The 26,563-nt window shown below is 47.9% G+C and overlaps 1 protein-coding gene across 1 annotated transcript in view; it reads left to right on the top strand.

Moving 5' to 3' along the window:
* Positions 1–4,048: 4,048 nt before the first annotated feature.
* LOC311320908 (uncharacterized protein) overlaps positions 4,049–26,563 on the top strand; it is a gene marked incomplete at its 3' end in the record, with an annotated part of 30,606 nt that continues 8,091 nt past the window's right edge. The window contains exons 1-8 of the mRNA XM_084452775.1: positions 4,049–4,158; positions 18,378–18,451; positions 20,021–20,106; positions 20,409–20,448; positions 20,557–20,637; positions 21,059–21,166; positions 21,538–21,647; positions 25,308–25,356. Coding sequence (XP_084308901.1) covers positions 18,386–18,451; positions 20,021–20,106; positions 20,409–20,448; positions 20,557–20,637; positions 21,059–21,166; positions 21,538–21,647; positions 25,308–25,356 — 540 coding nt within the window. The 5' untranslated portion in view covers positions 4,049–4,158; positions 18,378–18,385. The remainder of the gene's footprint in view (positions 4,159–18,377; positions 18,452–20,020; positions 20,107–20,408; positions 20,449–20,556; positions 20,638–21,058; positions 21,167–21,537; positions 21,648–25,307; positions 25,357–26,563) is intronic.

Consider the following 26,563-nt stretch of genomic DNA (forward strand, 5'->3'; position numbering starts at 1 on the left):
CTCCCAGATCAGGGGATGGATGACTTCCCTCCCCCGGGACAATCCGGTCGCGACAGCCCTGCGAGCGAGCCTGGAGAACCGGATCTCTCCTTTCTGGAACTCTGTAGGAGGGCCTCCCACAGGGTCCCTTGGCCCACTCTGCTAGACTCCCAGGAGGGGCGCCGGAGTATCTTCAAGGGGAAGATCCTCATCTCTGCCACTCCGCTCCCTCGCCAACTCCTTCCTCTGCCCCTGACTTCGTCGCGGGCATTAAGATGCACTGGCCCAGCCCCAGTCAGGTAGGATCCCCATCAAGGAATTCTCCAACCTTGATGCCCAGGGTTTGCAGCAGGAGGGGCTCGGTGAGCTCCCAGTGGTGGAGCCCGAAGTTGCACACCATTTGTCTCGCGGGACTTGCCTAACTCCGGCGATGGAAGCTATCTCCGGGGCTAATCACCGCGTGTACCGGTCTTGCGGCCAGACTGCACGTGCCCTGAATGCAGTCGCCCTCCTTGCGGCCTACCAGGCTGAGCTTCTCGGCGACTTGGCTGCCCTGCTGCAGGAAGGCCGTTCGCCCACGCCCCTCCTCTCGGAGATCCGTGCGCTGCAGGATTACACCCTGGGAGCGGTGGACGGAGCGACGCAGACCACCGGGAGGACCATGGCTCTAGTCGTGGTCTGTGAGAGACGGGCCTGGCTGGACCTCACTGCCCTCCCAGAGAGGGTAAAGTCCCAACTGGCGGACGCGGAGGTGCACCCCCACGTCCTGTTCGGACCGGCTCTGACTGACCGACGTGCCACTGAGGAGAAAAGGCAGAAAGAGGGGGAATCCCTCAATTCCGTTCTCCCCCGTAAATCCAAGCCCGTCCCACCCAAGGGACCGGTGCAGGACAGACAGAGCCGTCTGCGTGTGTCCCAGGCTCCTCCTGCACCCCCTCGGGCTTAGCCGTCGGATCCGTCAGGCTCCTTCCGCTCACGAGATCCCTCTGGCGCGCATGCGCAGTCCACCCGTGGGTCTTGGCCACTGTCTCACAGGGCTACAGGCTTCAGTTTGCCACAAAACCACCCCCGTTCGCAGGGGTCGTGTTTTCGGCGGCTGCGGGGGAGTCTGCCTTGGTACTGGGGAACGAAATCTCGTCTCTCCTGAGAATAGGGGCCATACGAATGGTTCCGGAGGCGGACAGCCACAGCGGCTTCTACTCCAGATATTTTCTCGTGCCAAAGAAAGGGGGGGGCTACGACCCATTCTGGATCTGAGGGTCCTGAACCGTCATCTGCGGCGCTACAAGTTCAGAATGCTCACGAACAAGGTTCTGTTGCATTCGGTCCGCCCCAACGACTGGTTCACGTCAATGGACCTGCAGGACGCGTATTTTCACATAAGCATAATTCCTGCACACAGGCGCTTTCTCAGATTTGCTTATCGGGGCGTAGCCTACGAATACCTGACGGTTCCGTTCGGTCTCAGCCTTGCCCCCCGGCTCTTCACCAAGTGCGTGGAAGCAGCCCTTCAACCTCTGAGGTTCTGGGGCGCGGTTTGCGAGGGCAGAGCTGTGAATGGGCAGTGGTCCCCTCGGCTCAGTCTCGCCCACATCAACTACCTCGAGCTGCTCGCAGTGTTCCTAGCACTGAAGCACTTTCTCCCCTGGTTACGTGGCCGTCATGCTCTAGTCAGAACAGACAACACGACTACGGTGGCATACATCAATCGCCAGGGCGGCTCCCGCTCGCTGGCTCTGTGCGGGTTGGCACGCGAGATACTTGTATGGTGCAGCGGTCACCTAGCCTCCCTGCGCGCAGTGCATGTCCCGGGCGAGCTGAACTGGGGACCAGATCTGCTCTCCAGGGGTCATCCCCAGTACGGGGACTGGGCTCTTCACCCTCAAGTGGCCCACCAATTGTGGGAGAGATTCGGCAGAGCAGCCATGGATCTCTTCGCGTCAAGCGCAAACACGCTGTGTCCCCTGTACTTTTCCCTGGGAACCAACGCGCCCCTCGGATGGATCCTAGCACATCCATGGCCAAGCGTACTGCTTGACGCTTTCCCCCCGATCGCCCTGATCCCGCATGTTCTAGCCAGGGTTCGGGAGCAGGGCTCGTCGCTGGTTCTGATTGCGCCACGCTGGTCAGGCAGACCATGGCTGGCAGAGATCAGCCAACTCCTCTCGGGGCAGCCTTGGCCCCTCCCGTTATGCAGGGATCTTGTTTCCCAGGCGCACGGCCAAGTGTTTCATCCTCATCCGGACCGCCTGGCCCTGTGGGTTTGACCTGTCCGGGGGTGATTACGAGTACGGATCACTCCTACTCAAAACGGTATGTGGAATCACCGTTCCGGGCCGGTCCGGCACATTCCCCTGTGCGTGGACCGTTGGTTCCGAGCGCGCGAGCGGATGTCCGCTCCCCAACTGATCCGTTCGGCCCTGTGGGCCTTGCCTATCGGAGATTGGATGTGGACGTGAGTGAACTCCTTTCTCCTCAACTGAGGACCGGAGGCTCCACTGTTTATGTCCTGTACGCGCGTTGCGCACATATGTGGATAGGACCAGTGCCATTAGAAAGAGCTCCCAGCTTTTTGTCTCGTGGGCTCCTCCCCGGGTGGGGAAGCCCATTTCTAGCCAGAGGCTATCGCACTGGATAGTGGACGCCATTTCTATGGCTTATGGGTGCAAAGGGGTGCATCCCCCAGTTGGCCTCAGGGCGCTTTCTACTCGGGGGATGGCTGCCTCTTGGGCACTGTTCAGGGGCTTGTCAGTGCAAGAAATCTGCGCAGCGGCGAGTTGGTCTACCCCCCACACATTTGCCAGATTTTGCCGACTGGATGTGACTGCGCCATCTGTGGCTCATGCAGTTCTGAGCGTCGGTTCGTCCTAGGGTAGTGGCTGTTGATTTTCAACCACTCCGCCCTCAAACTCGGTTCATTAACTTTTCTGCAATACGGGAGTGGATTATATCCATCCCATAGGTGAAACATTGAAACGAATGTTTGAAAGAGAACTTAAGGTTACTTGCGTAACCCCGGTTTTCTGATAACATGAGTGAAATGTTTCACCATTTTACCCGAATTGCACATGCACGGGTTCAGAAAGGTTGATCGAGAATGACGTTTGGCGCGGTGACGCAGGTATATAACCTGGGAGGGCGGGGCCTCCTGTCACGCTTTGCCAGTCTGTCCAATCAGGACAGACGTTGTATAAAAGCTTCCGTCGTAGGGTCCCATAGGTGAAACATTTCACTCATGTTATCAGAGAACCGGGGTTACGCAAGTAACCTAAAGTTCCAGTGTGATGAATACAGCCGGATACAGCCCCATATTGTTGGCTTGACAAGGAGGAGTTTATGGGACGTGGGTTGGTTTTGTCATTCATCCCCCTAGCGGTGACGGATGCAGGTGCAAGATCACTGAAACGACAGTGCCCTCGGTAATACAACAGAGGACGCAGTGAGACCAAGTAATAACTGAACCCGGGCCGCGTCACACAAAGTGGTGAATATTTTCAACATTTGTCCTGCCAGCCAGATGACGGCAAGTGATCTTCGTTTATCATTTGAATCAGTAACGTTACTAGACATACGGTTACTGACTGTACTTCTACAGTGAGAATTACTGCCCGTTTCTTCTGAGGACTGACTGACATATCTAACGGGTCCACGTTAACTTAAGCGAGCATCTCTCAGGCGAAAAGGAAGCCGAGAAGTTCGCTCTATCGTATAACTAGGCTATATCTGTTTATGCGTGCCGTGTAAGGTGTATATTTGCTATAAATTCGTTTACCGTGTACATAGACAAAGCCCACTTCTTTTTTTTGTTCTCAGAAGTCCGTCTGTCAGCATGCCTTTACATTTGGTCCAGCGCGCGCACCCCCTGCCGCCCCTGCGCGTGCTCTCTCTGTCCTGTCACTGAGACAGCTGCGGCTCGTGGCATCTCAAACAGAACAGAACAGAGGAACGGGAGAGCAGTTTGAATTTGAATTTGAATTTATTTATTGAGAATAGCCGTTGGTAGTTGTCTGAATCGGTGTGGAGTAGAGACGTTGGCAAGTCAACAATTTGTCTTATTTAATAGCTAGTTATAACAGCCGTTGGGTGATATATCCCCCACCAACCGTCTATGAGCAAGAAGAGAATGAGAAGAGTGGATTTCCTTTATGCTTTGACAGCGCAGAGAAGTCACCCCAAAAGGTAACGTTGAGTTTGCTCACTGATTGAGTAATGTACATTTTGCTAGCTAGCTAACGGTACATTGGATTGTCAGGTTTGCCGTGGTTGCCAACATCAAGGATGGTTGCTCCTGTGTCGTTTTGTGACTGACCGAATATCTGGATATCTAACGTCAACGTTGCTTTGATAGCAAGACAAATAGTGCTTGTCTGTGTTGATAGGCAAATAAAAACAAAGACTTGGTTTTTTAGAATGTATCTTCAGTTTAGGCGTTTTCTTGTTTTTAGGCTCACGTTTTGAAGCTATTTGCTTGGCCAGTACAGTAGCAGACACAGGACATAATGGCCCAATGTACAGTAACGTAGCCAGAGGCTATGAGCTGGGAGAGGGACCGCTTTCCGTTTGTCAGAGAATTGGAAATTCCCAGGAGCAATAAGAGCGATTTCATGTTTCATGATTTCATGCAATCCATGTTTTTAGCCCCCGTTTCGCTTGTGGTTATGGTGAATCCCCATTCATCATTTCCTATTTCTGTGTCTGTAATTTTTTTTGTCTCGGTTGGTGAAGTGAGTGTGCTCCCTAATTTCCCCTTTTTTGACTGAAACAACCCCGTTATTGGTGTGGTATTATTGCCATGGTGCCGCTATCTCAACTAAGTGTTCTCGGCCGAAGATCTGCACAGGAAGCACGGTTTACCAGGTTGTGCTAAGCTAGCTACTTCCTCTTGCGTTTCACACACACACACACACACACACACACACACACACACACACACACACACACACACACACACACACACATACACACTACAGATGTGGTGTCTGTCTCAAGTCAGAAGTAGGCCAGCCATACAGTATGCCATGGTCTGCGTGGTCCCTCTTGTAAGGGCTAAGAGTTGTCTAGCCTGTGTGTGTATGTGCGTGTGTTGGTGTGTGTGAGACAGAGAGAGAGAGAGAGAGAATGAGAATGCTTATGCCCAGGATGAATGGAGGCTTCCCCACTAATAACGTATTGTTTCCATCTCCCAAGTGCCATGTCTATCTATATCTGAAGGCGCACAAGCTGTATAGGGGAACTAACTTATATAATCGTTGTAATAATTAGGCTTCTTCAGTGTGCAGTTACAGTGCAGTGTGTTGACAGATTTGCCTCCAGTACACCCAGCCTTGGTGGGTGTGATGCTTGAATGCGCTTGAGAAGGAAGCCATGCATCAGAAATGTGACTGTTGCCATGCTGTTGCCACAGTAGCTGATTAGAGTGTGAGTCAGTAATCTCTCCCATTCTCTCTTTCTCTCTCTCTCCATCCATCTCCCTTTTTCACTCACCATCCCCCTCTTCTTCCCCTCCATGTTCACTGTTCTCTTGCTCCTTCCTTCCTTCTCTCTCTCTCTCTCCCTCTCTCTCTCCGGAGGCAGCAGCAGCAGCAGCAGCAGAAGAAGGAAGCATGTTTAAAGCTGCATCTGCTCAGCTGACAGACACCCCTTAGATAACAACACTAGCTGTCTGACTTATTATCCCCCTCTCTGGATTGAAGATGCCTGTTGGCAGATTGATAGATTGATTGAGAGCATTTATTGGAAAACACGTAGCCCACCGTCAGAAGATGATGGCAGAACATGCATTAAAATAATTGTTGAGGTGACATAATAAAGTCCTAGACTTGGCCTACTTCAGTTGTGTTCCCATCAGATGATTTTTACCCCAGGACCGACCCGCCAGGACCAGTCATCTGTAGTCAGGGTGCAGTAGATGGTTTCACCATGGAGATTTTTGAAGATAGTATCAAAATCCAGCTGCCATGGCTAATCTAGAAATTAGGTGGCTACAGTTTTTCAGGAAATAAATTAATCTCACTTATAACTAGTGTGGACGTAACACAGTGTGATCTTGCTTGTCCTGTCGCCATGTTTAATGTTGTTCTGGTTCTGACTCTTCCGGTCCTAGATCTCTTCCAGGATTGTCCATCTGGCTTCAGGAGAGCCCTGATCTGGTGATTCTATGAGGCTGACAGGCTGGATCTCATTTAAAATCTGGACCCAGCTGCAGTTTGGGCTTTCAGAGGGTAGCATATTAGCCCTTTGTTTAGTGTAAAGCTCACAGGGTTTAGCTGTGCTCTGAAACAATGAGCTTAATACCCCCCCCCCCCCCCAACACTAACAGGATGTGTGTCATGTGCATGGCAGCACAGGGGCATCCCGATCCCAGTGTTGTTTTACTATATAGGAACGTGAGGAGCCTCGCTGGCCTATTCGGCTCAGCCTAAGTGCTCATTCACTTCCTGTCTATTTTTGACATTCCTGTGTTGTGTTTGGCCTGATTGGAATGAGGGGCGCCTTTAGCCTGTCGACCCACTGCAGTAACTTCAAATTAAGCAATGACAGTTCTCGGCCTACAAACCTACATTTTGGACAGATTGGTATCCTGATTGACTCTGTCTACCCATCTAGCCATTTTACCATTTACCATGCCTGTAGATTTAAGATTCTCCTGCTATTCTGGTTAAATCAATAGCATCCATTGTGTTTAAAAGCAGAGGATATTCAGTGCTGTGTGCACTGATAATATTATTCCCTCCAGAGTGGCATAAATAGTCCTTTTGTCTGACTCTGAGACTGCCTCCTGACGGGGTGTCATCGGCCAAAAGCTGGGTGTCACCATGTGATGGAGATAGGCTAACGCTACAGTAGTTATGGCTGTTACCCAAGTACTTTCAAGGGAAACGCAGGCATTTACTGTCTGCGACTGTGGCCATTATCATATCTGCTCTCTGTGTTTGTTCAGTATGAAATGCTGTAAAAGTCTTTCTCTTTGGTAACTTCAGGGCAAGTCGATTTCTTAAAGCAGATCACAGTCACTGATAGATAAGAGGAACCAATCTTAAGAAATGTCTCTTAGTATTTTAGTATTATCATGTAGGCGTAGGCCTATTAGTGTATCGCTACTATCCATAGCTAATAGCCCCAAAAAACACTGTTGCAGGGCAAACTGTAGCACCTGTGCCATAAAGGCCCAGACCTCTTGGCTGAGGGTGTAAGATAATGTACTAGTGGGCAGAAAGTGTGTGACTGTGACTTATACCTGAATAAGGTTGTGTGACCTTCAAAGTGTTCTTTAAATGGAGTTCATTAAAATGCATTGTTGTCAGGCTAAAAAAGAGATTAGACTGATTTCATGACATGTGATTCCTCAGTTTGGTAGAGGTTGCTTGAGACCCTTTACAGGAGCCTGACAAGGGTACATCAGTGAAAGTAAAAGGACATTCTTGTTGCTTTCCTTTCTGGCCGAATTGACTCCAGTATCAGACCTTCAGGCTTGCTGTGAGGACTTGCCCCCGGCTGCTATGTTACAGATGGTAATCTTCTGACATTTTTCCCCTTCAGACGCTGGGTGTAATCCCGAAGACTACAGTGTTATCTTCCCCAAAACAGCATTTAGCATGACGACAACCATCTAACCACTGGAGCGCCATGCGTGAGCCGCGAGGCGAGGTTGTGGGTCTACAGTATGAGGCATTGGGGTTTCTGTCCGGCTTTTGGCTCGAGGCACTGCTAGGCTAGCTCACTTGTCCCCTTCTCCTTTCTGCTGGGCGACATATGTTGTGTGTTCTCTCTTTTGCTGAATAATTGAATGTATTCGGCCCTGAAAGAGCATGCTGCCGTAGAATTGACGAGGGTACTGTAGTGGTGCACAAACGGTGGATGTTTTAGCACTTCAGTTATGATGCTGTTCTCACTTACTGATGTGATGCTGAGGAGGAAGCCCTGGATAGGCCAGCTTGCCCTCCTAACTTTACACAAACCCAGTGAGTGGCTGATTGAGACATGATTATTGATGGATAGTGGACTGGAAGCGTTTATCATGATCATCATGACGCTCCCTTCTCCCCTACAGTCTAATTGTTGTTCTTTATCAGTGTGACTTTCATAGTCCAGGGGTTTAGGTTTAAGCCAATGCACGGCTTCAATGACCGTTTATTCTTGCATTCCTACCATGTCGGCAAACAAACTCTCTTTAGCCTAACTTCAAAAACTCACAGCTGTTTTTTTTTTACTCTCTCCCAATGTGAGGTCGTTTTCCTCTGGCTTACAGTATTATTAGATGCTCTTGACCATGATCCTCTTGTCTACAGGGAGAAGAGCCATTTATGAGAACATGGCATTCTCAGCAGGGTCTCCACGGTTCACTGTTTATTAATAGGCTCACGACTTCTAAACGTGCTGCCAGTCTGGGAACAGAGGCCTGTCTCCGGGGCCGGGCTGCTGGCCTGCTGCATGCATTGTGTTGTCATTGTTATATTTAGAGCTTTTTCCCCTCAAGGTAGTGGGGAGAGAGCTGAGCTTAGGGTCAGGGGACTTGGGTCATCCTTGGTTCTCAGGGCGGGCCAGACCACGGACAAGTCCCAGGAGGACTGACCTCCTCTCCTCAGACTCCCATCTTCTTGTTTCCTATTTTAAAGATGGAGTAGGGTAGGTGGGGGGGGGGTTCCTGACCATGGAGTGTTTTTGTGGGCACAGCGTCGGGAGAAGGATACGAGAGAGAATGAGAGAACGAGAGAGAAAGAGATCACAGATTCCCTATCTGTGATCTCTTTCTCTCTCGTTCTCTCAGGAGAGAGAAGCCTAGAAAAGAGAAAGATCACACCCGAGAGAGAGAGAGAGAGAGAGAGAGAGAGAGGGAGAGAAAAGCACAGATGAGAGAGTACAGATGAGAGGGAGAGAAGCACAGACAACAGAAAGAGAGAGATCACAGATAGAGAGAGAGAGGGAAAGAGAGTGATGTGCTTGAAGCGCAGACAAGAGAAAGAGAACGGATGAGAGAGAGAGAGCACACAGAGACGGATCTATTCTGTGCCTCCCTCTGCTGCTCCTGCTGTGGTGTGGATGTGGATGTTTCCCCCCTGGGTCAAGGAGTTTCTCCACCGCTGCTATTTTCTGCCCATAAACACAAACACCACTGTACCACCATGCTGGAGAGACAGAGGGAGTTGGACTAGAGAGAGAGAGAAGGAGAGAGAGAGAGAGAAGATATTGTATTTTCTTTTTTTTTTATATTCCCGTATATTATTGTATTCAACTACTGAAGTAACGTATTATTGTAATGTACTGAAATGCACTGTAGCCTAACTCTTTCACACTAGGGAACAGTCTGTACCATCTGGCAGGGGGACTACCAATGTAAGTCAGCCTTTTGACTGCAATTATAGTGCATTTACATTTTTGTTTTAAAATGTTCATCAATGTACACTGTCCCTACTTGAGCAAATAAATGAATTGAATTGAATTGAATTGGAGAGAGAGAGAGTGGGGGAGGGATACATAGAGAGACTGAGGCTGTGTCTGTACTGTAATAAACATATGTTGTCTCTCCACTGCCCTACTAGTGATGCTATAGGCTTGTTTCTGACGACATAGCTTCACTCAAAAGCCTTCCGTGTGTGTCTTAGGGATCTATAGGCTATACACCCAGGACTATTGTACAGGGTTAGGGTTAGGCTAGGGTTAGGGTTAGGGTTAGTACTAGGCTCTGGGAGGATGTTTTGAGTCGAGGGTAAACAATTGGCTATTGTCCATATCTACAGACTGCACTGACACACCTGCAGAACACATGTTTGGCGCTCTGCAGTTCTCTGGCATTTGAAGGTCATTGTTCTGACGCAGGTCTACAGCTCGGGAAGGCAAGGGTAGGAAACGTCTAGATTATTATATATCCCATGCGTTGAAAGGCAGGACTGGTCACTTCACTTGTAAGAGCATGCACCATACAGTCTGTCTTTGATTTTTCATTTTCTTTGGGTTATTAACCTTGGTAATATGTAGTCTAGGAGTTATAGAAGGCTAGTATGTCACCGTTATGAGTTCATTATCATTGTCATCCTATCACAGTGCAATCCAGTCCCATTTTTAAGTAACATTTTATTGAAAATTGTATTCAAACAATTAAATGACTTTCTATATGCAAATTGTATTCTATACTTTTTAATCAGTTTTTTGCCCTCATCTTAGACCTCAGAATCAACGCTGATGCCAAAAAGCTCTGTGTCCTTGCCCTTCTGTACCTGAGCACAGCTTTTGACAGGATATCTTTATTAGAAGACTTGAGAACTAGGTCAGCCTCTCTGGTCCAGTCCTTAACTGGTTCAAGACCTATCTTACTGGGCAAGAGTTTTTTGTTGCCCTTGGTGATCACAGCTCAAAAAACACTTCTATGACATGTGGGGTCCCACAAGGATCCATTCTAGGGCCCTTACCTTTCAGTCTGTATATGCTACCCCTACGTAATGTCATTAGGAGGCACTATATCAACATACTATGCAGATGACACCCAGCTGTATATCTCTGACACCCGATGACTACAACTCAGTTGATCACTTGGTAGAATGTATTACTGACAAAGATGTATGGATGTCACAGAACCTCTTTCAGTTAAACCAGGACACAACAGACGTGTTGATCATTGGTGAAAAAGTTGAAAGGGAGAGACTATCTGGGCACTTAAAAACACTGACACTGAACACCAAATGCCAGGTCAGAAACCTAGGTGGCATTTTTGATTCTGATCTTAATTTTGAGGCCCATATTAAGAATGTGTTAACAACATTTTTATCACTTGAGAAACATTGCTAAAGAGAAACCTTTTCTCTCCCAGGCTGACACTGAAAGACTAATGCATGCTTTTATCAGTAGCATGTGGGATTACTGTAAAGCTCTACTATCTGGTCTACAAAAGAAATCTGTTTGTCAACTTCAAACAAAACAAAATGCTTCAGCACGATTTTAAGATTATTATATTAGTTTATAAATCACTCCATAGTCATGCACCTGCATGCTGCAAGATGAACACCAAGTAGGTCCCTGAGGTCCTCTGTCCAAGAGACATGGGGAGGCAGCCTTCAGTTTATCCAGCCTCTGGAATACCCTGCCAGAAAACCTAAGAATGGCTGAAACTGGGAAGTTTTAAGTGAGATCTTAAGACATTCCTTTTTCATCTCTCTTTTATCATGTACAGTAGCTGTACCGGTGTTATACTGTAGTTACACTTTCTCCATTTTGAACTTTTTGTACTGTTTCTTTAACATTGTTCTCTATTCTCTTTTTTCATATATTATCGGCCCTGTTTTGTTTTCTTTTTTTCTTTTTTTTTACCATTTACTAATAAATTATCTTTTTATCTTTTCTTATCCTGTAAAGCACTGTGTGCTACATTTGCTTGTATGAACATGTGCTATATAAATAAAATTGACATTGACTTTAGTGTAGAGCTAGGTAGTCGGTAACTAGTCTCTTCGATGACTGAGAATTCTGTCTGTGCCTGTCCTGTGACTGGTACTCAGGGTCCATACCTCCCCTTTAAGGAGATCAGCAGCAGGCTGTTCAACATCTCTGACTGGCCTCCCTGGACTTCCTGTCCTGACATCCTGATCCTCGGGGGCTCCGGCCCTGCTTTAACATGGCTCTGTGTTGAGGTCCTACGGAGAGGAAATGAACAAAGGATCTGTTGAGGTTGAACTTTCACTGAAGTCTGTGGCACCAATAACATTTTCTTATCTTGGCCTCGGGAGAGTGGGGCTAGGTACGGTGTGAGGACAGAGTTCTCATTGAGTGAGGGTCCCCCCGGCTGCCTGTCTGTCGGTCTGCACAGTAGCCTGGTGGAAATCCCGTGAGAAATTCCTTTTGTGTTTTCACATCTCTTTCACAAGTTTCACTCTGACTGGTGGTGAACAGACAGGTCAAGCTTCTTACGGTACAGTGTTCTCTTTTTATCGTTCACTCCTCTCTTTCTCCATCTAGGTCGACACACACACATACACGCACACACACACACACACACAGTGAGTGGCTGCCACACATTAGGCTGTATCAGGACTGTGGAGTAGTATGCTGGGCTCATGCAAGTCTGTCGTGTGGAAATTGGAGCCATGTGGTGGTTTAAACCAAGGCTTCTTCCTCTTCCTGTGCTGCTGAGCTGGCCTGGACTGGACCTGTCTGTGTTATTTAGGACTCAACCGTCAACAAAGACAAGAGGGTGGAGTATCTGTTTAAACCTTGCTTTCAGATGGGGTGGTCAAAAGAAAACCTGTACTGAAACTTTAGGCCTTCTCTTCTGCGAGCTTCTCTTCTCTTTAATTTGAAGCCCACTGAGTTGGTCAGCAACATCACATGTTCTTTGTGCGTGTGTGTGTGTGCATGCGTGCGTGCGTGCGTGTGTGTGTTCTCTGGTGTCTCAGTCAGACTGTCTCTATAGGCACTTCTGTTAGTGTGTAACTGTGGAATGTGGCCCTGCCCTAACAAAGCGGCTAGTTGGCTAGAAGATGACCATGTACTGTAGGCCAGGGTCGTATGCTAAGAAGTCAATTTCTGCCCGAAGTCAATTTTGACTTGCCCTTATACAAATTGTTATTGTAATAGTGGTTATCAAATTACAAAGACTAAAGTTGATCATCCTGTTTAATCTTTATTTAGTAGCTAAATAAAACAGAACAAGGACAGAAAAAAAAAGTCTGAACGCTCAATTGCATTACATGACAAAATGACATTCATTTTTACTATTTCACTACGAGTTGCTTGATTTACTCGCCCGATGTGGCGTTTTACTTGCCCCGGGAAGTCCTTATTGTTGGACCCTGTAGGGTAACCCATAAATAACACCTACTTTGTCATCATCATGCTGTATTTTGTCTTGTACATTTATGTTTAGTTTAGTGTGATAGTTGAGACAGCTGCGTGCTCCATGAATACTTTATGTAGTGCACTAAAACTATATGAACCGTGAACATAAGTACACACAGCTATATCTGGCCTTAGTTCTGTACTATGACCTTCCCTCTGACTGGCTGTGTCATGGATGGAAATTGGGGGGATGGAGAGGCGGGGGCCATTGAATCCAACTGATGGTTACGATACGATATTATTTATTCAATCATGGAGAAACATCATTTTTGTAACACTTCCAAAATGAACAGGTGTACAAATGATCAGAAATGGTGGATGTCCATGAAGGAAAAGGGAAGCCCCAAGTAAGCTGGACAGTCCCTGGTAGGTTCACTGCAGTATCCCAGCCACAAGGATACCACAGCGAGCCACCACCCAGCAGCAAGGAGCGTCAGTTAATTATATGTAGACAGAAATTGCTTTTTTAGATTTTTCTTGAAGAGAGAGATGGATTGAGATCAGCTACAGACAGTTCATCAGCTTCAGACAGACGTTGGGGCTTGGCTGGACCACAGCCTGTGAGTCACCATGAACAGGGAGGCGTGTGTCCAGCCGGACTGACTGACCAGGGCGGGGCAGGGCGGGCCGAGGGGAGGGGCAGGTAAAGGAGGGGAGGTCAAAGCAGGGCATGGCTGGCTGAACTGAGGCAGATGTCTTCTGTGTGTGAGACTCGTCTCCCCTCTTCACGGCAAAAGCAGACTGTGCAGGGCTGTGTGTGCGTGCGTGTGCGTGTGCATGTGCGTGCGTGCGTGCGTGTGTGTACAAGGTGCGAGCTACTGGAAAGGCAATTGGGTCATCTCTCGGTGCTAGATGACACTCATTCTACTGAGAATCTCCCTACGATGCCCCAGTCCCAGTTTCAAACCAGAATTGCTCTGGTAAGGAATCACAATAACGCTGATTCCCACTGAACCGTCGTGTAAACAGAGTGACAGTGGCTGAGCTGCTCTGCAGGATAGACTCTGGCCAGGAAGTGTCTACAGTCACACCCTTCCTACACAAGCTAGCTACCGCTGACACACACACACACACATACACATACGTAAAAATATAGTACATATGATATGCACATACACACTGTTGATCATCAAGACGAAGAGGAAATGACTGGTTGTTCTAGTCCAAACTGTCAAAGGAGGATCAAAAATGCTCATTGAAACAGGGAAAAATAACAGTATAACAAACAAAAGAATAATCCTGCGCTCCAAAAACCAGGAAGGAAAAATATATTAAAAAGCCTATATCATAGTGGCTAAATTATTTTAATTTATTCTAAAAGCTTTTAAATGTTTCGACCACTGTACAGTACGTCCTCTTCAGGGCTTTAAACACAAAGAATAAGGGTATGGTAACAGGGCTGAAAATGAACACCTGCCACCGGCCAAATGCAGGTAAAATTTCCAATTGGCGACTAGATTTCGGAAGGCTATCTGAAAAAAATATATACTTGGCTGGTAGATTTTTTTCATCTACGGTCCCCTTGGCAGGTGACTCACCGTGAGCCAAAAAGTTAATTTTCACCCCTGGGTATGGATATTGGACTCACCTGCAGCCAATGGGAGGCAAGAACTGAAATCAGATTGGGGCTCAGATGAAGACTAGTTCCAAGGGAGCGGACGACAGGAAGTGAATCACTGGACAGTAAATGTCAAATTGGAAGGACAGGAAGGAAAACACAGGTCATCATATGGGGTTTTGGTCTAGGCTGGTCTACAGAGGCCATGTGTGACAAAGAGAAAAAGAGCCCCAATACTGCCTTCAAAACCATGTAGTCTATGTTTTGTTCCATCAGCTGTGAGTCTGGATCGAGTGTTGACCTACAGTCCGATGTCTAATATGGCAGGATAGGGGCTGTCTCGGCCCGTCCTCTGAGCCCGCTGGCCTGTTCACTGTACGGGTGGATATTCATGATGGCCACTCATCGTACACCAATAATAGGATAACCTCAATACCGTAGCCATTAAGATGGCCGTGTCTTTGGTGTGCTGCTGACAGCAGCTGCGTTGGATATAGTCTGATATTCCTTTGGGTGTTGTGCTTCACATGTTGCCCCTGGGCTTATAAAAGCACATTCTGCGTTCGCTCACGCATGTCAGATTTAGAGCCTTCTGTCGCCCACCGGAAATGATGTCTTGCAGGACAGATGCCACGACAGACACCACACAAGACACTCCCACGCTGCAGAGAGATGATCTAATTCTTGAATTCTAACACACCACCTTCCTCTTCCTGTTTTTTTCTTTCTTTCACATCTCCTCTCACAAGACTTTATACTCCGCCCTTTCTCTTTCGCATTCACTCATCCTGTGTTCTCTGGCAGTGGGTAGTAATTATCGCAATCACTGTTTAAATGTAGCCCACTACGTGTGTGGGCTTTTGTAAAGTGGCTTTAATTTGAATTGGCTCTCTTCTTCTTCTTCTTCTTCTTCTTCTCTTCTTCTCCTCCTCCACCACTACACCTAGTCTGTGCTCAACGTTTTACACGCCATAACACCCACACTATCTCTTACCAGCCAGTTATCACTCCTCTCTCTCTCTCTCTCTCTCTCTCTCTCTCTCTCTCTCTCTCTCTATACTATGCTGTTGTTAGATGAAACTGCTCCATTCTGCTGAGTCAATTCTGTCTCACCACTTAAAAAGAACCCTCTACAGCCAGGCTCTTTGAATGGAACTGAAGGCATGTTCTAACTGAACCACCACCAAGGAGGTCTCCAGCTGTTTCTGTGACTCACAGACAACATGGAGACCTCTTGTGCTGTGCTGTTACTCATAGTGCGCTGTGATGACTAGCCGACACACACTAGACCAAACGGACCCAAGATCCTGCCTAGTCGGGAACACTGAAATCACACAGTTTCCTACTGAATCACCGTCAGGCTGGGAGCGGCTCCTAGGCCGGGCCGGACCAGACCTCTAACTTTGGCAAAGGAGGCAAACAGCTCACAGCCATCACAATGTGTGGGCGTCACTTGTCACTTTTGGGCCTTGTTAGTAACTGTCTTCCATCAAAGACTGTCTTGATTTAGGCTAGCCTGGCTTCCTGTGTGTGATGGCCGTAGAATGAGCTTGCTATTGACAATTAGTAGCCTGTTTTGTCTGGGCGCTGTTGTTGTTTTTGTGTCGTTTGTGTCCTCACTTAAAGTTCATTCTTCAGCCTTATCGTGCCACATCCTATTACTCAGACCCATTCTCAGACCCACTAGTGCAGCCTACTAAGGATTTTTATAGACTTTGCTGACTCCTCAACCTCAAACCAAAAATAGTCACCTTGAGAAGCAGAGTAGTACAGTGGTCGCTGAGAAAGGGAGAGCATGAGAGGACAGGAGTGGAGGGGAGAGTGTTCTCTTGTTTTTATTACCCACCTGTCACAGAGGAGAAAGGGAGAGGAGGCCCAGCTGCTGTTGGAGAGTGGGGGGGGGGGTTACTGGTGCTAGGGCTGAAGCATGGGTCTTGGTTTGAGGCTGGGACTGGGGTCGTGGCTGGGAGTGGGAGTGGGACTGGGACCGGAGGCTGGACAAGGTTTTGGTCTTGGGCTGAGGCAGGGAGACGGACCATTCCGGAGCGGGAGACATGAACAAGCAGCGGCCTAGTGGGGGTGAGGCTTAAAATCAGCGGCGTAGGCCGGGGCTGGGGCTGAGGCATGGAGCCCTGGCTACCCCTCGACTGGCTACCCTCCGTGGGTGAGCAGGGTTCTGAGGAGTGGCTCTCTGGAGGATGACTGGATCTCTGTTTTTATCGCTGGGGGTTATTAGGGCTGGCTTGGAACGGAGCTGAGGTCAAGAGGGGCTCCAGGCCGGGTGTGCTAGGAGAGAGCCGGCAGCAGGGCCTGGCAGGACGGCTGGTGGGGGGTGGGGGGGTGTACGGGGTACAGAGGGGTCTTTTGTTCAAGAGGACATGCCCTGCTACACCTGCTGAGTCTGCTGGGGATGCTGATCGTGCCATAACACCGCCTGAGGACTCAGCTGGTCCCACATGGTGACAGACGTCAGAGACAGGAGCCACGCTGTGCTGCTGTCACTCTCTGTTTTCTGTGTGTGTGTGTGTGTGTGTGTGTGTGTGTGTGTGTGTGTGTGTGTGTGTGTGTGTGTGTGTGTGTGTGTGTGTGTGTGTGTCCGTCCGTCCGTCCGTCCGTCCGTCCCGGGGAGGCCATGGGGGGCTGGGTGGGAGACTTGGAGATGAGGAGGAGGGGGGTGGGGGGGCGGAGGAGGGGGTTTTCCTGAGAATAACTGTGGTCACTTCTTGCCATCCTCAACATCCGCTCCTCACTTCAGTTCCCGTGGTCTGGGTAGTTCCACAGCAGAGTGTGTGTGTGTGTGTGTGTGTGTGTGTGTGTGTGTGTGTGTGTGTACAGTCACTGCTCACACCACACAGTGCGTCATGTCGCCCCTGTCCTCCTCACCCACTGGGCCTTAACCCCGTGCTTGTCGCCGTCTCTCAACTCAATTAGCGTTTTCCCAGGCCACATGCTTCTACTCAGTTAGCTTACTTCAGACCTCGCCTCTCTTTCTCTCTCTCTCTCTCTCTCTCTCTCTCCCTTTCTCTCCTCTCTCTCTCCCTCCCTTTTTCTCCTCTCCCCCCCTCTCTCTCTCTCTCCCTTTCTCTCCTCTCTCTCCCCCCTCTCTCTCTCTCTCTCTCTCCCTTTCTCTCCTCTCTCTCTCTCTCTTTCCCTCCCTCCCTTTCTCTCCTCTCTGTCTCTCCCCCCTCTCTCTCTAGCAGCATGTGTTTTTGTCACAGTCGTCTATTTTTACCACCACGACAGCGCAGGGCGCCGTTTTCAGCGGCGTGTGTTCGTTCATTACTTTGTTCGTTTATTTATTTGTTAGCAGGATTACACAAAAGCTACCAAACAGATTTTCATGAAACTCGGTGGAGGGGTGTAGCATGGGGCCAACTTAGAACCCATTACTTTTCGGAGCGAATCTGAATCACGAGGCAGATCCACAATTTAAAACAAAACTTTGAGCCAAGCCACCGCCCTGTGGGGGGCGCTAGGAACATGGGGTTTGAACTGGGGTGTGTGTTTGGGGAGAGCCCGGAGTGCACTGCATTGACCCCCGCTTGCTGCGACCCGAGAGAGGCACCATGGAACTGCCCAAATACGGCCGCCCATTCACCTCCATTCATTTGTTGGACTCCCCCCATTCATTGTCAATGAGGGGATTGAAACAGCCATATCCCGCTGTGGAAAGGTCACAGACACATGGTTTGGACTGGCATACAGTAAAGCTCTCGACCTAACAAATGCAGCAATACCGAACATGTTCTTCTCTGCAATAAATGAGAGTAACACAAGCGAGTGGTCTGCATTAAAGCATCAAACATCAAATTAAATGTTCTTCTGGTTCAGTCTTGGTGGTGAGAAGAACAGCTTGTCATTTAACTACTGATTGATTTGTTGATTATCTGTTTGTTTGTTTGTTTGTTTGTTTGTTTGATTGATGGATCCATCATAGACACTTGAGTAACTCCTGAGCTACTGTAGCTAAACAAACTCTCCTCCCCCTTTCCTCTTCTGTTTCTTTTTACTTCAGATTTTGACATGAAGAAGGACATTGAGACACTGATAGCAGAGGAACGGGCTGACATCATCTCTAAATATGACAAGGTGAGCCAATGGGATGAGCCCATCAGAGGAACTGTTCTTTGTGTTTGGATTGGCTCACCGATCCCACAGAGTAGACAACCAAACGCTCAAGTAACCAATCATGTTAATTCATTAGATTTGTTGATTGGTTATTATTTCTTTTACATTTTTTGCATGATGCAGGTGATAATGAGTCTACCGGCGGATAGGCCAGATGGTCCAACATCCGTGGATAATCTGTAGTGTGATCAGGCCGGATACAAAGAAGGTGTAACAGAGAGAAAGGTGTGCCCAGTGCCTCGCCCCCGGGGTCAAGCAGCAGATCTCTGGGACAGGGCTGTCACTTGCCATGCCTCACAGCCTTGTGCCATCCATGCCACTAATGATAGACAGGCAGAACAACTCAGCTCTGAGGAAGAGCTCTTTGTCTATCAAGTAATGGGATATGAAGTGATGCCCTCCTCTCTGGGCTAGCAGGGGACCGACGGAGAGCAGCATTATTGCTCTATCATGGCCTAAATTGTGGAACATTTCACACCAGGGCTTTTCCCCACATAGAGGAGCCTAAGAACTGGGTCTCTGTTGTCTGTTAACCCAGAATAGACTATGGTTGGCAGAGAAAATGGCTGATTACAGACTCACACACACAGCCTGCAGCTGTGTGTGTGTGTGTGTGTGCGCGTGTGTGTTCGTGCGCGCATGCATGTTAGGGAACTGTTAATTACCATTGAACACATATTGGGATTACAGCACTTTAACGCATCCATTAAGAAGAACAGACACTGTTCCACCATCAGTTGGGACGGCAGTATAATCTAACATGGGGGCTCTCCAGTGGTCTCACTGCATGGCTTCTCTTCCCCTTCTGATGGCTGTGGATCCACTTGGTGCTTTTTCTTCAGAGAGCAAGTGCCTCTTTTCCGTTTTCAGTGGGTACTGGAGCAAGCATTTGCAGGCTCCTCAATAGCGCCTCAAGTCTAAAATAGTACAACTTTGAAGCACTTGAGAGTGCTTTAGCGTAGCGCACACAATTTTTCCGAGGGCTCAGCCTCCGCCCTGACCAGAAACACACCCAGTACGTCTACGACCTTAAAGATACACCGAAAGGGACGTTGGAGAACATCTTGCTTCCGTACTTTGACGTATTTCCACCTGAAACGGGCTGCAAGGGCGGGACATACGTTTAGATGAATTTCACTGGAACGTTATGGAGTGGGCGGGATATTCAACACTTGAGGCTGCAGATTAGTTGACGTTTTGATTGACAGGGTGGATGTCGTGAGATTATTGGCCTAAAATCTAAGGTACCTGGTGTCATAATTGCACGTGACCTACCGTTTTCCAGGAAGTAAGAAATTATATACTTTGATATAAGATTACAACAAATGTAGAATCTTGTAATTTTTTTGGCATACATCGTTGAATAGGTGAACACTATGACCAATTATGTGAACCGAAATGGGACAGAATGCTTTTTTGATTTCTGTGCGACTTTAAGACGTTGAAAATATCACGCTTTGTATTTTTGAAGTCTGCTGACCCGCTGAATTTGTTGACAGCTGTTTGACAAACGTGTGCTTGTGTTCCCAGGGCAGGCAGGAGGGCGTCCACATCGACCCCTGGGAGGATGCTGACTACAACATCTATAAGATCACCGACCGCTTCGGCTTCCTGCAGTAAGTCTCTGACAGACGGACCTGGTCCACTGGGTGTTCTCCTACTGGAGGTCCAGACTGTAGCTGGCGGCTAGTTAGATTCCATCAGGCTGGGGTCAGAGGGTAAGAGTGGAGGCATTGGGTGGAAAATAGGGATAGATCAGCACACACACACACACACACACACACACGTTGATACTCAAGACACAGGCACACGCACTGACCCACACAACTTTCTCATAGATGGGTTGACATTGTAGGGATTATAAGAACCCTGTTATTAAAGACATTTAATGAACCTCTGTTCGTGTCTCTCTCCTCAGTGAAGAGGAGCTGCCAACTCCAAGTTCTGTGGAGGAGAAGGTACGTTCTGTAGGATCATCTGACTGAACAGACTGCTCTGCTAGCCAGGACCATTTACCGGAGTAGTTCTGTAGCGTTAACTATTGTATGTTGTCACCCTCCCCCCAGCATAAGCTGCTGGAGATGGAGCGGGTGGACAAATGGGTGAAGATGGTGAAGAAATGGGACAAGTACAGGACCAGTGACAAGGTGAGGATCTAGAGCCGAAAACACTTCCTTGCGTATACGAACCAGAGGCACTCCCATCCATCTTCCCTCTGTTTCCTGACCTCTGTTTATCTAGTCAATTAAAAAAACACATTAGTAGGAACTATAGAACTAACTTTACCCTAAGCCTAAGTTAACTTAACTAACTTAGGACCCTCTCGAAAACGAGATACTGTATCTCAAGAGGTAACTCCTAATAAAGAAATTTTACTCTCAACTATGAAGTCCTGACCAGTGGCAGGGGAATCTCTTGCTACCTCCGCACTTCTCTTGCTGCCTGTCTGGTGATTTAGAAATTTGGAAATGCCTGTTACAAAAAAAACAACATTACAATAATTATCATTCATAAGTTCAGTATAACTTGTGTGGTGTTTGCTGACCTGTCTCTGGTGCCTGTGTGTAGATGGTGAAGCGGGTTTATAAGGGCGTTCCTCAGCAGCTGAGAGGCCAGGTCTGGGCCCTGCTGCTGGACATAGAGAAGATCAAGCAGGACAACTCTGGCAAATACGAGGTAAATAGATCCCAGTAAAATCTACCGGTATTCTGGTACATTCCGGTTTCAAGAGAGATTCTGTGTACAGAATTTACACATATAATAAAGGACACAGAAGCACCCGCACACTGTCCATTTCTCAATGGAATCCGTTTAATGGTATACACAACGTTTCGGTCAGTGACCCTCTTCTGGTATACCTTCTGGTGCTTCTATTTCCTTTATTATACATGCTCCGCCTTCACACCCGTCACTGAGACTGTATCCAGGTGTGCAATAGACAGAATTTACATAACACAGCGTCTGGGGAAGGTGCTGTACTGTATATTTGCATTGTGTTGTCACCGGCGTCATCATCAATGCTGTAACCAGATTCTCTGTGTGGTCAGAACATGAAGCGGCAAGCGTGGGACTACTCAGCAGAGATCAAGCAGATCGACCTGGATGTCAACAGAACCTTTCGCAACCACATCATGTTCATGGACCGCTTCGGGGTCAAGTAGGTCTGCTGGTTTCTTATCGGTACACACGCAGGGGGGCGTATGACATCAACGCTGCCCTTTAGTCTGGATTTTGTAACTGATAAGGTTTGCTTTGCTTTCATAACGGGTTTCTTTAGCCCCCAGCTTTGTTTTGGTTTGATGACTCCAAAGCTTTGACTGTTTTTGTTGCATAGCCTCTCGTGTCCAGGGCTGACCTTGCCAAGTCTCCTACAGGGCTGAAGTCAGATCCTAACCTTCACACACACACACACACACACACACACACACACACACACACACACACAGACACACCCACACGCGAACACCAAACCAAGACAAGAGCAGTTTCCTCTGTGTTTCATTGGTCTTCCTGTTAGTGGGCAAGGCCCCACAGGAAATGACACTCATACGGAAATGCACACAGTCACGCATACGAGCTAGCAGAATCGCATGCATGCACAGATGAGCTCAGCACACGCATGCGCACGCACACAAATATAGTGTGCTATGCATAGATGGCGAGAGCAGGTGCAGACAAAATCTTGGCTCACTATTAGTCACTAGTGTCAGAATATCATTTTAATTAGAATATAATTCATGGCCAGCTCTACCATATCTGTGAATGTGATGTGTGGTTGAGTATGCCATTCACTCCCTCCCAGCGTGTCCCCTTTCCCATTTCAATCAAAGACTTTGAATCCAAACAATACACTGTTCCGTGACTCAGCTGGGCACATGCACACACACACACACACACACACACACACACACACACACACACACACACACACAGGCTATTTAAAGCTCTTTAAGCGAGTGTGTACACCATAACCCCAGGGGGTTTGATTATTGTCTACATGATATCAGTTAATGCCTTGACAAAGACCACTCTGCTGTGTTACTCCCACAGTACAGAACATCACATGTGCTGTGTGACAGACTGCTGAAGTGTCAGATGTAGAGAACACTGCCTGCTCAATTAGAGGGAGTGGGTGGCCAGTGATGCATAATTACTCTCTCTCTCTCTCTCTCTCTCTCTCTCTCTCTTTCTCTCTCACATACACACACACACAAACATGCACATACGCATGCAATGCAGATGCTTGATTACTGGAATACAAACTTGCGTGTACACACATAAATACGCACACACACATGCATTGTTCACTCTGCACTGTATCCCACTGTGAGGGTCATGGGTGTTGGCTGGTGACGCTCTAGCTGTTTGTGGTGAGAAGGAGTCTCCTCTCTTCTCTATGCACAGCCCTGAAACAATATGATGTCCCCAGCAAGCTAATACTGTAGATTTGAATTTGACTTTATTGAAAGGAGAGCCCATTGAGATGTAGCATCTCATTTTTGAGGGGGTCATTTTGACACAAATACAAAATTATATAAAACACATACAGACAAACCAGCATTACATAACATACAATGCAAATAACGAGATACAGACTGCGCGCTCACCCAGAGGCCCAGGCTTTATCCCTTTGTTAGAAAAGGTTGATAAGATGTGAGCTGATCCACAATGATCACAGGCCTCTGTAATGTCTGGCACATCTGCCTCTCACACACACACACACACACACACACACACACACACACACACACACCAATTCAGACTGGCTTCATTAATGCTTTAACATTTGCAGGGAGGACAGACACACAAAGGGAGCGTGGTAGAATGTGCAGGTCAGGACGTCCACTAGGTTACAACAGTACAGTCCAGCACTTCCCAGAAGGTTTGGACCAATGCTGCCAGAGTCTTGTCACCCTAGGGTTGTTTATGGGCTGTTGTAGTTATAAATCATGCTGACAGGCAACGTCTTCACTCCTAACCATGGTGGGGGTTCATGCAAGGCTGAGATGGTTTATGCATGAGTAATCATTCCTCATCGAGTTAAGAAAGGATTGTCGTTTCAATAACTCCCCACAATAACCCCTCAATAACTCTCCGAACACTGTCTCTGTTTCAATAGCCTGGACTGTGTTCATCTCTGAAGACCAATTGACCAACCATCATTGATTTGGATCTTTTTGAAAGGAGCGCTCTGCTGTTTCTCAGTGTTGAACTGTACTAGTGCAGTGCCCGTTTAAAACGTGCGTGCCTGGAAGAGGTCCCCGGTTGCATTCAAATTGTAGCTAGCTAGTTAGCTAATTTGAATGCTGACAGGTCATTTAGAAATCTGTCCACAACACATAGTTACTAACATCAGAAGACATCTATTACTAAATGCAGAAACGGACAACGGGCGCGTTGATGGGCCGACCATGCACTTTACCGCCTAGCCACCAGAGGGTGCTCTGCAGGATTGAAGCGACCATATCTTGACGTGGGAAGGTCACAGAGACACTCAGTTTGGACTGGCAGAAAGGTCTCAACATAACAAACGCGGCTATAGAGTGCCTAAGCGGAAGCAAGAAGAGAAACCCGCCATGGGACCTTAAATCAGAAAAAATATGAATGGTAGTGAACGGCGTGAGAAAGATTATTTCTTGATCCCGATTGAATTGTGCCTTGAACATCACATATGATGTTAAATTTTACTAATCTCGGTTAACTTGCAATTTAGCTAATATTAGCTAACCGACATTACACTCGTTTAACGCTCACCAAAACCTTGTAAAGCCGATCTCGCATGCCAGCTCTTATAGAACTGACTAACTCTCCTTTCGCATTCCTGCAGCTCTCAACATGGCCAGACTAATAGTGATTTTCACCTATTTGAATCATTTTAAACTCATTCTGGAATAACTGCTTTACAGTAGTACGACAAACTGCGACTTTCTTGACTTGCACAATTAAAATTAAAATTGACAAACATATGTGATGATCGTGGCACAATTCAAATGTGATCAAGAAATTATTTGTTTATCGCCATTGGCTACTGTACATATTTTTCCCGAATTAAGGTCCCATGGGACGGCTTTTCCTGCTTCCGCTTAGGCACTCTATATCAAACATGTCCCACAGCCTGAAAAAAGGCATGGGATTGAAACGGCCATATCTCCATGTGGGAAGGTCACAGAGACACGTGGTTTGGCCTGGCAGAAAGGTCTCAACGTAATGGACACAGCACCAAACCAAACATGTCCCGCTTGCACGCATTTGCGTGCGCACACAGCCAAAACAAGCCAGCTCCCCGTGTGGGGGGCTAGAGACGCAGGGTTTGGACTGGGGTGTGCAGGGTAGAGCCCTCAGTGCACCGAACCACCCCGGGGGGGGCGCCTCAGAGCCACCCGAACACAGCCACCCATTCACCTCCATTCATTTGGACTTGAGCTCAGGAGCCAAAGTGTCCGTTTTAGATAGTCGATCGATCCATAGACCATGGCAGCTTCATGGGCACTGTACACTAGTAGACTAGCTGTAAAATTTGTGGTACATTACTTATGTAGCTAGCAATTGCCAAGCTAACGTTAGCTACTGCTAACATGTAGCTGAAGTAGTTAATAGCTAGCAAGCTAACATTAGCTGCTGCTAATTTAACAGGTGTCACTGCGGCGCTCGTCAGTATAGCTTCCGCCCACACTGGGTTTGAACTCGGGTCCTCTGACTTATGAACACACATGACCACCTCTCAAACACTGTTACCAGTTACAGCACTGAAAAATCACAGATGTTTCAGTTAGATGTACGCCAATTTCTCATGCCTCTCTCTCTCTCTCTCTCATAGGCAGCAGGCTCTGTTTCATGTGCTAGCGGCCTACTCTGTCTACAACACGGTGAGTGTGTGTATCTGTCCGTGCACGCATGTGTGTTTGTGTGTGTGAACACGTGTGTTACATAAAGCAGCGGAGTGCTGTTTATAGCGAGTCCTGAAGGGATGTGTAGTAGAATAGAAGGAGAACAGAACAAGCCACTCAACCACCACCACAGCCTGAGCCTGAGGGGGGGTCTTTTATTCATGACTGTAGATCCATCTGTATGTACAGCAAGTCTATACACAGACCAGGCCATTCTCCGCTCGTCACTGTGGGGGCTTGTTCTCTTGCTGGTTTACCCTCGCCTTGTGAGACCATCGTGATTTCGCGAGCTCACTTTAATTTTCCCTCAGCAGATCAGTGTGGACTTCCCTCTCTCTCAAACGATTATTCTCTGATTACGTTTTGACCGGGCCAATCAGGGACTGTGTTTTGACTGCTGTTCTGCCCCCCAGTAGTGGTTCCCATGGCAAAACAGTCTCCTGAAGCAACGAGCAGCAACGTTAACTTTATTAGAATAAACAGTCTCGAGTGCAGTATTACAGAAATAGAGAATAATAACAATCAAACAATTGCAAGCGTATTGCACGTTCTTCGCGTTTCTCGGAGGAAAAGACGTTTTCGCTGTTCTTCCGACTGGATTTGAGAAAAGTTTTGTTACGCTGATTGGCTGAAGGAGTTAATCTGTCAAGGCAAGTACTCCCGCCCACTATAATGGGAAGTGGGAATGCCAGAATGATCTGCGGAGTGATAAAAGAGATTTATCTGCATCTAAACGGGTTTGGCTGAACAGAGGGGAGCTGCCTGGGTCAGTCCCTGGGTCAGTCCCTGGGTCAGTCCCTGGGATGGAGACAGGTCAGTCCCTGGGATGGAGACAGGTCAGTCCCTGGGATGGAGACAGGTCAGTCCCTGGGTCAGTCCCTGGGTCAGTCCCTGGGATGGAGACACTGTTCCGCATGGCTGGCTAGAGAGGGATGGAGAAGAGGGGAATATTATGGTTACTAGGTTATCTGCTGACTTGTACAGACATAAACACAGACGCATGCTTGGGTACACAAACACACACACACACACATATACTAGTGTGCTCACTGGCCAGAAGAGTATGTGTTCTTAATGGATATGTTGACCCCAATCTGTGTTCCATGGGGATGAACAGCTCTCCCAATTGATTGTCTGGTCTGGGGGTGAAGTGTGTTCCTGTGTGGTGGTGGTGTTGGAGCAAGAG

Source organism: Borostomias antarcticus (genome assembly GCF_949987555.1).
Source record: "Borostomias antarcticus genome assembly, chromosome: 18".
NCBI lineage: Eukaryota > Metazoa > Chordata > Actinopteri > Stomiiformes > Stomiidae > Borostomias > Borostomias antarcticus.